Source organism: Diadema antillarum, unplaced genomic scaffold, assembly GCF_040938485.1.
Source record: "Diadema antillarum isolate AM-2024a unplaced genomic scaffold, OU_Dant_1.0 seq00000229_RagTag, whole genome shotgun sequence".
Lineage (NCBI taxonomy): Eukaryota > Metazoa > Echinodermata > Echinoidea > Diadematoida > Diadematidae > Diadema > Diadema antillarum.
Genome location: NW_027271279.1, coordinates 329913 through 344453, shown reverse-complemented (window position 1 = coordinate 344453; position 14541 = coordinate 329913). Strand labels below are relative to the sequence as shown.

Below are 14541 nucleotides of genomic sequence, written 5' to 3'. Positions count from 1 at the left end.
AATTAACACAGTTGATGCACAGTTCAATTTGAATATACACGTTGATAATATTTGCAAGAAAATAAATAAAATGATTACCCTTTCCTCCCGTTTACGAAGGAAATGTAATTCAAGAACAAAACATGAGATTGATAATTATACAAGTCTCTCATATTTCCGCAGTTATAGGTTATGCAGATGGGAGTGGGACTCAGGCTAAAAAAAAATAGGTAAACACATATGGATTCAAAAGCTCCAAAACATACAGAGCACGTAGGGAGAGTAATCTTGAAGATTAATCCACGTTTTCCTGTATCTAACAACAAGATATATTGCATTCTTGAGTGGAATACTATTGTTGATAGTAGTGCCCAACATTGTAATTTTGCTTCAATTAGTCTATAAAGCTGTGAGCAAAATCTGACAGAATGTTTTACTCTTAAAGAAAACATATCAATCTGAATAACATTCTAAGCATCTCAAGACCAAGGAGTAATACTGGAAAAGAATGGTGTCATATATCCGGCAGTAGGGACTTTAATTTACTTTCTCTAATCATCAAAAAATGCATCCACGACGCTTAGGTACCTATAATCAAGTGTTCTTGATGTCACTCTTGAAAAAGAACGAATCACTCGAAAATTTGTATTTCGAAATAAACTGTTGGTGATTACAGCATAAACTTTGTTTCAGTGGTTCAGTTTTATTTTATATAAGTATATAGGCCTATTTATACATTGTTCTCCTTCTTTTTTTTTCTTTTTGTCGCTAAAGTGACAGTGCGTTCCTTGCCCAGTAGAAGGACTCCAGCATGAAATTTCACCCTATAATCTTTTTTTTTAATGACATAACTTGTTAAGAGTTTTAAAGCTCTTTCATATGATCATGTAACTTCATGATATAATTGTGACCATCATATTCTTGAGAGGTTTTGAGCCTTCTGTCGCGCCGGGCAAGCGACGAGTGTTGAGTAAAAGCATGTTGCTAGAAATGCTCCCAACCCCGCACACATGGTAGGCCAGAACGGAGGAGGGGACGGGGGGAGGGGGCCTTGGCCCCCACTTTTTGTGCACCATACAAAGGAATACATAAGGTGTCATCGTTTTCGCCCCCCTCCCACTTTTTAACCCTGAAGCACGTAAGTGGCACTAAAAAGAAATAGATAGGGATCTTAAAGTGTGAGCGTGGTAAGGTTATGTTTTTGCACTTTGATCAAAGACTTTTTATCTTATTTTATTTGCTTGTCAGCTGAAGAAACCCGAAAGTGGAAGGGGGAGAGATGACATGAAGACCCTTTTATTTATTTATTTATTTTTATTTATTATTATTATCATTATTATTATTATTATTATTATTTTGCCTGTTAGCTCATGAAACCCGGAAGTGCTTCCCCCTTTTTTTTTTGTTTGAAAACGTTCCGCCGGCCCTTTAAGTGGTGACTTTTCGTTCAATTCGTGAAATCTTTCCACTATAGTCGGACTGATGAATCATCAGAGCTATCCAAGGATCCTTAGGTTTCTCCTTGCCGAACAAACACTGCACTGTCACCGAGATCTGCAAAAATCTTTGAGGTTGAAGGAAGCAGACTACCAACAAAACATAAGAAACGTTATGTGAAATTCGCTGACGATGCCACACGTGCTTGTTTAGTCTTGTGACTGGTCACCTGATCAAAGCAGCGACTTTCCTGCCTTGGCCTACAGTGTGTGTGTATTATTATTACTAGTGCTCGAGTTCGACTGTCGGCAACGCGATGCTGCACTGAGCTCTTTCATCATTTTTTTCTTCTCCCAGCTGTATTCATTTCCTCTTGATCGCTGAAATTTGTTTACAAGGGTTTCGTGGGCAATGATTTAAAGCTATAGCAATCTAAGAAGAGAAACCATCTCTAGCACTACGCTTCTTCGACCAGTTTATCTGCTGCGCCGCAGGGACGTGTCGTCGGCAGAATGGACCGCGGGAACTTCTGGCCAGGAGTGCTGCTGTGCGGTGCTGTAATCTGCTGTGTTTCTCCAGCTGCTGGTGTGTTGTTTGGGCGACGTATCAACAGCCGTCTTGAAGCAAAGATCAGCGATCAGGGCTGCAGCTACCCTCACAAGGAACTCTTCTTTGAACAACAGGTATGGATGGTCAGGAAACACATAATCAGATCCCTAGAGAGCATAGGCCATATAGGCTACTTGTACTAGAAAGTACTATACTATTAGTAAGAAATAGAAGAAAACGGTTGTACTTCAATTCGGCTCTCAAATGCAATTCGGCTCTCAAATGCCCTCAAATGCAAGTGAGATGCGCTATCCAGCACTGATGGACTTTTGTATTCATATCCTGAATTCCTCTGGGCTCTTTATGAACTGTGCTAATCGCATGGACCTGAACGTGCAGCATTACTACTGTGCTACTGGTTACAGTGCCCCACAATAAGAATTCCTCATTCTCAAATTGCACCAAAATCACAGAAAATACTTATCTTTTCCCCGTGTCATAATTTGGCAAAAATTTGGCCGCCCATGCCAAAATTTGACTGCACACAAAAAGGATACTAAATGAGTAGCCAAAGGTTGCCATGCCAATTGAATTTTGTACAGCTTACTTGGCCTAGCGGCTAGGGCTTTAATATTTCCAATCACCTCACATGAATTTGAACCAAATCAGTTATCCAGAATATTGATATCGATCTTGACTTTCACGTTGTCACTCAAAACAACTCATTCTTGTAGTTGTACAAAGTTGTAGTGATGTAATTATTGAATGCATTGCCTGTTTTTTTGTTTTTGTTTTGTGTGTGTGTTTGTTTGTCTCGTCTTCTCTTGCCTTGTTGTGTCTTGCCTTGTCTTGTACCATCTACTGTAAAAGTGGAAATTTTCGCGGTGTTCAAATTTTCGCGCATTTCGCGCAACCAGAAACTAGCGTGAAAATAAAAGCACGCAAATATTTTTCCTTGCCATATGTGCCTGTGCGTGATGTCTTGATTCCGCGGAATTAAAAACACGTGAAACTCTTCCGACCCGACCAAGCGCGAAAAATTAGTCACGCGAAAATATCCACTTTTTCAGTACATGTAGTTCTAAGCTTCTCTTACATGCCTTCCCCATAAATAGGTGGACCACTTCAGCTTTCACAACAGTGACACATTTCAGATGCGATACCTCATCTCGGACAAGTTCTGGAAACCTGGTCAAGGGCCGATCTTCTTCTACACTGGAAATGAGGGAGACATAGCCTGGTTTTGTGATAACACCGTGAGTCAGTCTATTTTCTTTTTTCCAATTTTATTTACCAATATACCATGGTAAATGTGCAATATGGAAACTATATTGTGTATATAAAATAAACAAATGAATGAACAAATAAATTAGCAATAAATTTACATACATATACATATCGTTGGTGGGGTGGCAAAACCTCGTATCTCAAAAATGTCAAATGTTCAGGTGAGCTAAAAAACATGGCTGCCATAACATGTAAGTCAATGGAAACAGCCAACTTTTATTTATCATTTGTGACCTTATTTTTGCAGATGGGCATATAAGGATTGTGAATTACATAGTAATGGTTCCTAGCTTCAATATAATGAAGAAAACTCATTTTCACCAAATATTGAGATACGAGGTTTTGTCACCCCACCAACGATATATCTATCTCTCTCTCTCTATATATATATAGATATATGTATTATGCTTGTTTTGAAAGTATCTATTCAGAAGAATTTAAAAGTGCTAATGCCAAAGTGTGTTTATTTTTATATCAAAGTGACAAAATTTGTCAGGATTGGTAGCATTGTGAAAAGAATTGTGGGTGATAATTGGCAAGTTCTTTAATTTTTAGAATTTCAGGTCTCATTACAAATAATGTGTATTTAAATCTGTAGATTCACTGTTACTGTAATAAATTCTTATGAGATGCAGAAATATTCATTAATATTTAAATCATAGGAAATTGGCATAAGAAATGGTACAGGAGTTTCTCTTGATGCATAAGTCTGAACAATTTTAACACTTAAAGTAATGTTCTGTTAAACATGCCCTCATGTATTGCGTGATTTGCTTTCTAAATCACTCACAGGGTTTTGTGTGGGACACAGCTCCAGACTTCCAGGCGCTGGTTGTTTTTGCGGAACATCGTTACTACGGCAAATCACTGCCATATGGCAATGACTCATACAAGGTTTGATCCAACTCCTTGAGAATTCTTTTTTATTCTTTCTTTCTTTTTTTGTCACAGGGACAAGGAAATATACATTGTTATTCTTTGATGAAGTCGCCTAATTCAGGGAAAATTAAAGGTGCAAAAGTTTTACAATGTGCTGTCAAGTCAAAATTTTCTTCTTAATCATATTATGACAGTACATAAGATGTAAATCATATATAAAGATAATATTATACATAGCGAAATAAAGAAGTAGAGCTCAAATGATGCAAGAATTAATGGCGTTCATGCTGAAGCATTTTGATGTGACTTTTACAACTCTTATTCAACATCTCTATGCGACTATACCACAAAAAATGTGGGCACTTTTATTTGTTGTAATTAATTTGTAAGACCACATATATTAGGTCCAGTTACTTACTGTAGCTCATAACAACATGGTCCCATGTATGCTATTTGATGTAATTGTTTCTGAATTCTTGTACGCTTTTTCTCTCCTATGTTACAGGATCTTGCTCATCTTGCCTATCTTACAGCCGAGCAGGCCTTGGCTGATTATGCCGTCTTCATAACCAACCTGAAAGCCATGACTGCAGGTGCGGAGAACGCACCTGTCGTGGCTTTCGGGGGATCGTACGGGGGCATGTTGGCAGCGTGGATGCGCATCAAGTACCCCAGCATCATCAGTGGGTGAGAATGAAAAATTTCCCTTTATAATGGGTGAAAGTTTTAGATCAATGGGGATTACGGAAGAGGAGGAGAAGGAGGAGCATTCTTGATGAGAATGACTGTCATTTAGACATAGTAATGATGGTAACTTGTAAAAAATGCCACCAGTGTACTATTAAATTCAGTAATATCCGTAGTCAAAGATTTGCTCTGAATATATAAACTAATGAATAAGTTTATTTTATCTGTTTTGTATTTTTATAGCATCATATAACTGGATGAGTGTCGGGAATTAATATTATTATATGTTACTAATTTAAAAACCAAGTATATTATATCAATGTAATGTCAGAATTGCATCATTTTATCTTTGTTTTGAAATGGTCTCACCAAATGTTTTATCTTTGTGTGTAAATATTTGTGTATTCTTGTATCCTTGTCACTTGTGTTGTGATAGTGTATCGTATTTCCGTGTACTTTCCTGCTTATGGGCAGGTAGTAACATCAGGTCACATGTTGGCATGCTTTGATCTATGGAGAACCGAAGTATGGCATATCATGACATATGAAGAAATTATATTGTAACATAGCAGATTAAGTTACTGACCATATAGTCACAGGAACAGCCACTGTGGCAGAGCAACAATGTCATTAGCTGAAGCAACGGGCCAAACTCGCCATTGTCAAGCATGTAACAGTTTTCCATTGTCTGATCATGTACAGAAACTGATACTGTCATCTCTTCCTTGATGTTGAGATACCTAGAGGTGACAACACTTATGAGAGTGTATCTAAGAAAGTTTAGACCTATCAATGTCTCTAATCTATTTCTCTCTCTCTTCTCTCCCCTCACTTTGTCTCTCTAAACTCTCAATTAAAGTGAAGCAAGATAGCAGCAATAGTCTGACATATACTGTATACAGCATATATTTCACGAGTCTAAACTTTCGCAAATCCGGAATTCCCGACAATTTCCCGAGTGGTTAAATTCGCGATCGTGGAGTCCTGTACTGAATGGAGAAATGTACTTGCGTACGTTACATCCACATCGGGATCAGAGGCAATATTTTTTAATTTCTTTAATTTCGCAAATAGCACCTGACTCGCAAAATTCATGAAAATAAAAGCGAAAAAGGAATTAGGAGGTTATGTGATCATCGGCATTTGTTTGTCTGTTTGAAAGATAACTCAAAAAGTTGTGAACAGATTTGAATGAAACTTGCAAGAAAACTCAATAATGATAAAAAAAAACAGATGATCTAAAGTTTGGTAGTGATTCGGGATTTTTTTTTTTCATTTTTTTGTAGGATTTTTTATCTTTTGGCATATATGGTCTATGAAATTGGAGCTCAAGCTGTTCATACTGGAGGTTTTCATACGTGCACCAAAGCGCGTGCTCTGCTTTGGCAAGGCGCTGTACAGCTGGAATGTGATGACATAAACAAAAGGCTTCTATTTTGGGAAATTGCATACGTGTATGGGAGAAATGAGCTGCTGGCTTGGAGGAGGTCTGCACTCTCTAAGTGCTTTTGTAGCTGGTTGCTATTTTCAACAGACTAAGACAAAGACTTAAAACAAGACCATGAATATGATTTTACATCCCTGATATATTAAAGGGAACGCAAACCCCAAGAGGAATGTGGATTAAGTGAAAGCAGCAACATTAGTAGAACACATCAGTGAAAGTTTGATGAAAATCAGACAATCGATGCAAAAGTTATGAATTTTTACAGTTTTGTTGTTGGAACCGCTGGATGAGGAGACTACTATAGGTTATGACTTATGAGTGGACAACAATACAAAGAAAATATAAAGAAAATTCAACAAAAATTCACTTTTCTAGCATTATTAAAGAGCACTTGCCTTACTGCTTTCAGAAAGCAGGGGAATAATTGCTACCCTCAACATATGTCAGTATCAAGTTGATGGAAGTTGTAATTTTCATGAACAATGAATTTTTATGGAATTTTCTTTATATTTTCTTTATATTGTTGTCCACTCATACATCATAACCTCTAGTAGTCTCCTCATTCAGTGGTTCCAACACCAAAACTTTAAAAATTCATAACTTTTGCATCGATCGTCTGATTTTCCTCAAACTTTCACTGATGTGTTCTACTAATGTTGTTGCTTTCACTTAATCCACATTCCTCTTTGGGTTTGCGTTCCCTTTAAGTAGCACTGGCTCTGAAATGAAAACATTGATACTCTAAATGAATTTCAAGTCGGTGGTCATGTAAAGTACTGTCAAACCTGTCTATAGCGGCCACCCAAGGGAAACGAAAAAAGTGGCTGTTATAGACAGGTGGCCGCTATAGACAGGTTATCCAACTTTGTGTGCATTGCCTACAATGTATCATCGTTGTATACATCTATGAGTACCGGGTACATGTTCATGTATATGTGTGTATGTATGCACACGTGTGCTTCATGCATTGAACAATGCCAGTGTTCTTGAAATAATTATTGTTGCACAGTAGCATGTGCACAGTCGTGAAGAAAGCTTGATCCTAAATGAGCGATGAAAGCAGTGATGGCGATCACTGAAAGTTGCCCATGAATGACTAGTACGGCTACTAAAAGCAGAAAAACGCACTGAATTATCATCTCTTTGGCCGCTATAGACAGGTTAAAAGCTACCACAGGAAAGAAAATTTGTGGCCGCTGGCCGCGTTAGACAGGTGGTCGTTATACACAGGGTCTTTAACAGAGCTTTTCTCTCAGGGGGATTTTTCAGTGGCCGCTATAGACAGGTGGCCGCTAAGACAGGTTTGACTGTATTTCAGTTTATAGCACCCATTTATTTATGATTGCTTGTTCAGGTCACTGGCGGCATCTGCTCCTGTATGGCAGTTCACTGGGCTGACGCCGTGCTACACCCAGTTTAGGGTGATCAGTGAAGACTTCCTGAATGCCAGCCAGGTCTGCCATGACACCATTCACCAGAGCTGGGATACCATCACCAGAATTGGACAGACAGGTATGGTTAAGAGCAGGCTGATGATGAGAAGGATTAGATTTGATAACGATGGAGATGGTTATGTCATGATGACAATGATGATCAGTGGCAGATCCAGAAGGGGGCACACCGGGCGCGTGCCCCCTCTTTATTTTTTGTTAAAACAAAAGAACTTCAAAAGAAAAAAATGAGGGGTGCGCAAGCGCCCCCCTTTAATTTTGTAAAGGCGCCACCCCTTAACGGAACTCCTGGATCTGCCCCTGATGATGATGATGATGGTGATGATGGTGATGATCTATGAGTGAGGATGGTTAATGACAATGACGATCATGATTATATGATGGTAGTTCTGATGTTGATGTATTCTATTATAATGAATTATGTGAAACATGATATATGATGATAGTGATCATGATGATGTTTATTGATGATGTTTGATAATGATGATAGTTATTATGGTGATGGTGGTAGACAATCTTATTGATATTCAATGGACATTTTTTTTATTAGTATTATCATATCAAAGTTTATGTAACCCTTGCAGATGATGTTGATGTCAATGATGATGAAGATAATAGTACTGGTAATAAATGCTGACTGATACCAACAATAGCAATCATGTTAATGATAATGTTGGATAATAGATGTACTTTAGTTGATGTTTAATGGTGGTGATGTTTTGCATTATGTCAGACATGATGTTTTATTATGGTAATGATGATGATGGTGATGACAATGATGATAGTGGTTATAACAGTGATATTAAAAAGACTGATAGTAGTGGTATACTGGTTGCAGTGGATATGATAGGGGGAGGGGAGATGGATGACAAATGTTATGGTCATTATGGTAATGATGGTCACCCGATGAAAAGATAAATGGTAGGATGGTTGTGATGACAACATTGATATGATCATAATAATGATTTTTTTTTTTAAAGTGATGATGATATTGCTTATGTTGATCCAAATGATAGAATTAGTGGTATTATTTAAATCAAGAATAATACGCTTCTGGATAGTGGAATAATCATAACAGTAATGCATGTTGTGACGGCAGTGATAGTTGAGGAGCTTGTGATCCGATTTTCAAATTTTGACTGTGAGGGTCAAACAGATTTTATGTAATGATAATCATATGAAAATTTTATCAAAGTGCACTGGAACTTTCCAAGATATGTACATGGCAAAGTAAAAACATGTTTTTATAGGCCTTCCCCAAAATGTATGCTGCTGAATTTAAATCTTCTTATTAATTGTTTTACCATCGAGTGCTTTCCAAGAATAATAGAAAATAGTGTATGGCATTTTGTAGCTACATATTATGTAGTACAATGATCGTGATAGCAAAGAACCTACAGAAATAAAGTTTATTGTGTGTGCCATTTGATTGTTCTATGGTATCAAACTGTTTCTGGATCCCAAAGCTTCTGGGCGCGCTACCCTGACACAGAGCCTGCAGCTTTGTGATTCCCTTAAGACCGAGGCTGATGTGAATGGGTTGATCGCATGGCTTGCTGACACCTTGTTTAATCTGGCGATGGTGGACTATCCATACCCTGCTAGCTTCCTGGAACCGCTTCCGGCATTTCCTATCAAGGTACAGCCATCTTTCCTGTGGCCTGTGTCATCTTCATTTTTAGCATATTTGAAATGTTTTTGTGGTCAAGAGCGATAAGATTAAGTATGACATACTCTTGTCATAGCAAAGTCATTTGAACAAGTGAACCAGTCCTACTTTAATGTTTTTGTAGCTATGGCAGAACAATAAGAAGGAAATTCTGGTACCAGAATATCATCATGGTTCAATCAGCGAAATACATTGTATGATGAATGTTTCCTTCACAGCAGGAACTTCATTTATTACAGGAGATATGATAAGGAGCTATGGCCTTCAGAGTAGCTATAAGGAAGTGTCACTAAAATTCTTCATCAGAACTGAAAGTTTCTTTTGGCACTGAACATAGATTTTCAAGGGAACGCAAACCCAAAGAGCAATATGGATTGAGTGAAAGCAGCAACATTAGTAGAACACATCAGTGAAAGTTTGAAGAAAATTGGACAATCAATGCAAATGTTATGAATTTTTAAAGTTTTGGTGTTGGAACCGCTGGATGAGGAGACTACTAGAGGTTATGACGTATGAGTGGACAACAGTATAAAGAAAATATAAAGAACATTCCACAAAATCTTTTGTTTCAAACAAGTAACGTCTTTCTAATATTTCAGCTTTAATCCTTTGAGGATGAGTCCCGAGTATACTTGGGCAAGTGTCTATGGGAAATGTGTGTTATAACAAAATCTGCCTGTCCTTGACAGCTTAAGAAACTTTGAGGAGAAACAGTACATGATTTTCTGAAAAGAATGAAGAGGAAGAAATGTTGTAGACCGAGTCACAAATGTCTTGAGCACTGCAGCCTAGTGTAAAAGCACCACAGTACATGTACATGATGTAAATGACCATTTAAAAATTATATTGGAGATACTAAACATCATGTTGGAATTGCCAGTAATTTAAAGGTGCATGGTCCCGGTGTTTTAGTCAAATGCGTACGCGGGCGCATGGCGCAAGTTTCCTATAGAGACCTATGCTATTGACTCCTCCGCTGTGGCCCACTTCCCCAAGTCCGAAGAAGTCTGATTCACTGTAGTCAGTGGTACGATCACAGTTCGGCTCATGATTCGGCTGAGGGGGATGACAGCTTTAGCAAATTTCTTTTGTGATGTCATAATAACAAGCACCTATGCACGCACCCTGGCATTACTACAGACTGCGCGATGCGCAAAGAAGACAACTAAGGCAACGTTACTTAGCAACACCTACGCACTTTACTCTTGATGACAACTCAACTTCAGTAATCTTGGTATCAATGCTAACAGTGATCGGCAGTATCATCAACAGCGCCCTCTACACTACCGGGACTATGCACCTTTAAATCATCTTCCTAAAACCCCCTAAAATTGTCTTTACAGGTTGTCTGCTCTCACTTCACGATACCGTCTCCCAGCGACGCCCAGCTCCTGGAGGAGCTACATCAGGGTCTCGATGTCTACTACAACTACACGGGGAATACACCTTGCCTTAACCTTAGCCAGGATGCCACCGGTAGTCTTGAAGACCTCGGCTGGGGCTTCCAGGTTTGTGTCTTGCCACGAAGTGAGCCCTCGCTCACCGGCAACAAGTAAATGGTGGTGATGGAATAGCAGTATTCCTTAAAGGGATTGTAAAATTTTGGTTTTGACCTAACTTCAGGTTTCTAACATTTTTTGGTGAAATAATGAGAAACCTCATATGAAATATGAAAGAACATGTAATTTCAAGAGGAATTCAGTGTTTATTTGATGAAATTTATTTTGAAATGGCTGAGATATGCAAAACAAAGCAATCCTTATAAAAGGTGGGACGGGACCCACCTTTTATTACGATATCTTTGTTTGACCGTGTTTTTGGATGTCTCAGCCATTCCAACATCGATTTTCATCAAATAAACTTTGAATTCCTCGTAGAATGGTATGCTTTGTGCTGTTTCATAAGTGCTTTGTTGGTATCTTGCAGAAAGCTAAAAGCTCAATCCTCATCTCTGCCGAAAATATACCATTCTTTTAATCCCTGCATTTTGCCCCATTTCCGTCAAGGAGCTTTTTACTGCTGACAGCATGCTACACTGTACTGGATGGAAGTTCCTTACCAGACAACATGAGAGATGCAAATTTTCATTTGTGCTATTCCTGCTGATATTAGATTCAAGGAAATCTGCAATTATTACTTTTCAGTGTTTGAAACATAGATAACATTACATTTTTGTAAATCATACATGGGATTTTTCATGAATATGGGTGAGTGTGTACTAATGTGTATGTGTTTGTGTTTCTGTTTGTGTCATGATGAGATGTATTATGGGCACACCCGAATTAGTAATCGTCATTACTACATTACATTGATACTGTATGTCATACATTCTCAATTATCTATTTATCAAGCAGTTGTTTAAATGTATGAGGTGCATTGGAAGTTGTAGTGTCTTAAGAGTTAGACAGTTACAACTAGATTGATGGTTCTATAAAAAAAAAAAAAAAAAATGTATTTAGATCTCTAAATAGGCATTCCAATTTTAGCAACTTGTACAGAAGTTCCAGAGATCTATAATAATCTTTTGCTTCTGTGTTGTGTTACTTTAAATCTTAAAGTCATGTACAGAAATGGTGATGCCATTATGCGCGGATGGAAAGAACGACATGTTTTACGACATGCCATGGGACTACGACGCCTTCGTGAGGGGTTGCCAGGAAACGTGGGGTGTGACGCCGCGGCCGGAGTGGATCAAGACGCAGTTTGGAGGGAAAAACATCACCGCATCCAGTAACATCTATTTCAGGTAGGCAATCACACTGGAAATTTGTATGAGATCATCATTTTCATCTCATTATTATCATATCAATGTAATGATTCCACTTGTTTGGAGCCTAGGAAGAGTTGTAATAATAACAAGTATTTTGAAAGAAACCTTGTAGATGTAGATATGCCATAGCTCTCCTTCCTCTTCCTACGCCTCGGTTTGTGCAAACCACCGATATATTTTGAGACTTCTACAGACTGTAAAACTGGAGCAAAATTTCAGCAATTGTCTTCAAGACCATGCAAGCTCGGATTGCCAACGTGAATGTGGGTATGTGGGACAACCAAATAATGAGTGGGATTATATTTTGGTTTCATAAAGTATTCAGTTTGTGTGACTGACCATCAAAACTTGGATCTTGCCATTGTATTATTGTTATACCCCACTCTTGTTAAAGAGTGTACTCTATTGTGTAATTATACAATGATGATTCCCTCTTAATACTTTCCAACTATGAAGTACAGTTGAACCTCTCGTATCCGGACAAGTCGGGACCTGGGCTCATCCGGATAAGGGATTTGGCCGGATACGGGAGACTCAATGCTTTATACATGTACATATACATACACATGTACTGATGTAGCCCATTGTAGTACCACATGTAGTAATGTGTATACTGCAACCTTTTCATTGTTACATTTGGGGATGTTTCGGGATGTTGAAATGTCTGAAGGTAAGCAATTTGGAAGGAAATTTGATGCAATGTATGTTAATCATATTGGAAGTAATATGTAATTCATGTGTGTTTGGGTAGGAGTTCTCAAGGAGGTGGGAATCCCCCTTTCTTCCCGTAATTATTTAAAAAAATCACGGCGAGATTGCGTCCGGATAATAGAGAGATCCGGATAAAGGGAGGCCGGATAATAGAGGTTCAACTGTATACTGTAATTGAGAGAACATTAAAACTACATATGTGTAATAGACCTCACATGCAGAGTATTGTAGGTTCTTGAACAGAAACAATTTGGTTTATTGTAGCATATTACCTCCACTTATGATAGCGATGCAACAATTACTTCATGGTCGGAATGAATCATTGACAAGGCAAACTAATACTTATAATCTTCAAGAGGCTAGAGAACAAACACAAAGCACATAGAAGACGCAAGCAAGATGGAATTAAAGGAGCATTGTCATTTTCTGTGGAGGAGCATGCCTGATCTGAAATTTTAGAGTCTGTGGTTTTATCCACTAAGCTGCAGTGGCTCTTGAATCTTGAGACAAGATGTGATTCGGTTTTGTGACACAACTTGTACAGGTCTTTTTTAATTCATAATATCCCTGTGTTACCTTCTCCTTCCTTTTCTTCTTTCAGTTTGCATATCCTCTTTCCTTCTAACAGCTTTTTACCAATGTGCTTTATAGTTTGCATTTAATCAACATTTTTCATAGAGTGGCTTTAAATTATCACCACAAACTGTGTTATTACTGTTATATGTGTTCTGTGTTACAAGTAAATGATGTTATACAGAGGGATCATATATCATTTTTCTTTTTTTCTTCTTTTCATTTCATTTTCTTTTGACATCTAATAAAAAAAGTATAGAAAGAATGTCAGAACAGTACATAAAATATACTTCAATACAGGGTGAGAAGTACTTCAATATTTTGACGAAGACATGCACAACATGATAACAGTTCTTTCAGTATGTGGGAAGATCAACATAGACTCTTTGTCTTTCTTAAGCTGATCCTGAGATAAGCATTATGTGAATACATTCATGATCCGGTGAGTATAATTGTATGTCGTCTATTAGGACAGACACTGTTAACTGAAATAATAATACATGTACATGTAATGATAATTAATACAGCTCAGGGTATGTGCAACATAACAAGCCTATTTTGACTTTGTATGCACATACCATTTTTCGATTAACTTCACACACAGAATAATGATATTGAGCGTGTGTTCTTTATGTACTTATTATGCTATCTGTTTTCCCATGCCATTTCTTCTTTTTTTTCATAATCGCACTTTGTTTTATGTGTATTTTCATTGTTTTATATCTATACTTTTGTATGTGATTTGCTCATATTCCCATGTATTTTTATATCTATATATCAAATAGGAAATAAAGTTTGAATTGAATTGAATTGAAACAAAATGAAATGATTTCTTTCAGCAATGGCCTGCTTGACCCGTGGCATGGGGGCGGGGTGCTCACAGATCTCTCAGACACTCTGGTGGCTGGAATCATCCCAGACGGTGCACATCACCTGGACCTAAGGGGTGCAAACAAGGCGGACCCACCCACGGTGCTCAAGATTCGGCAGGAGGAGAGGGACAATATCAGTAGATGGATCGCAGAGTGGTGGAAGGGACACTGATGGCCTCGAAAGGGATAGACAAGGAACCTGCTATAGGATGCTACACGACACGACACAA

The 14541-nt window shown here is 38.0% G+C and overlaps 1 protein-coding gene across 1 annotated transcript; it reads left to right on the top strand.

Annotated features, from left to right (window-relative positions):
- The first annotated feature begins 1914 nt into the window (after window positions 1-1914).
- On the top strand, window positions 1915-14541 carry LOC139729227 (lysosomal Pro-X carboxypeptidase-like). The gene is made up of 9 exons (XM_071640160.1): window positions 1915-2099; window positions 3081-3221; window positions 4045-4146; window positions 4637-4818; window positions 7620-7777; window positions 9183-9355; window positions 10729-10893; window positions 11944-12131; window positions 14279-14541. The coding sequence occupies exons 1-9, from the start codon at window positions 1929-1931 to the stop codon at window positions 14481-14483; spliced, it is 1485 nt and encodes a 494-aa protein (XP_071496261.1). The 5' UTR covers window positions 1915-1928; the 3' UTR covers window positions 14484-14541.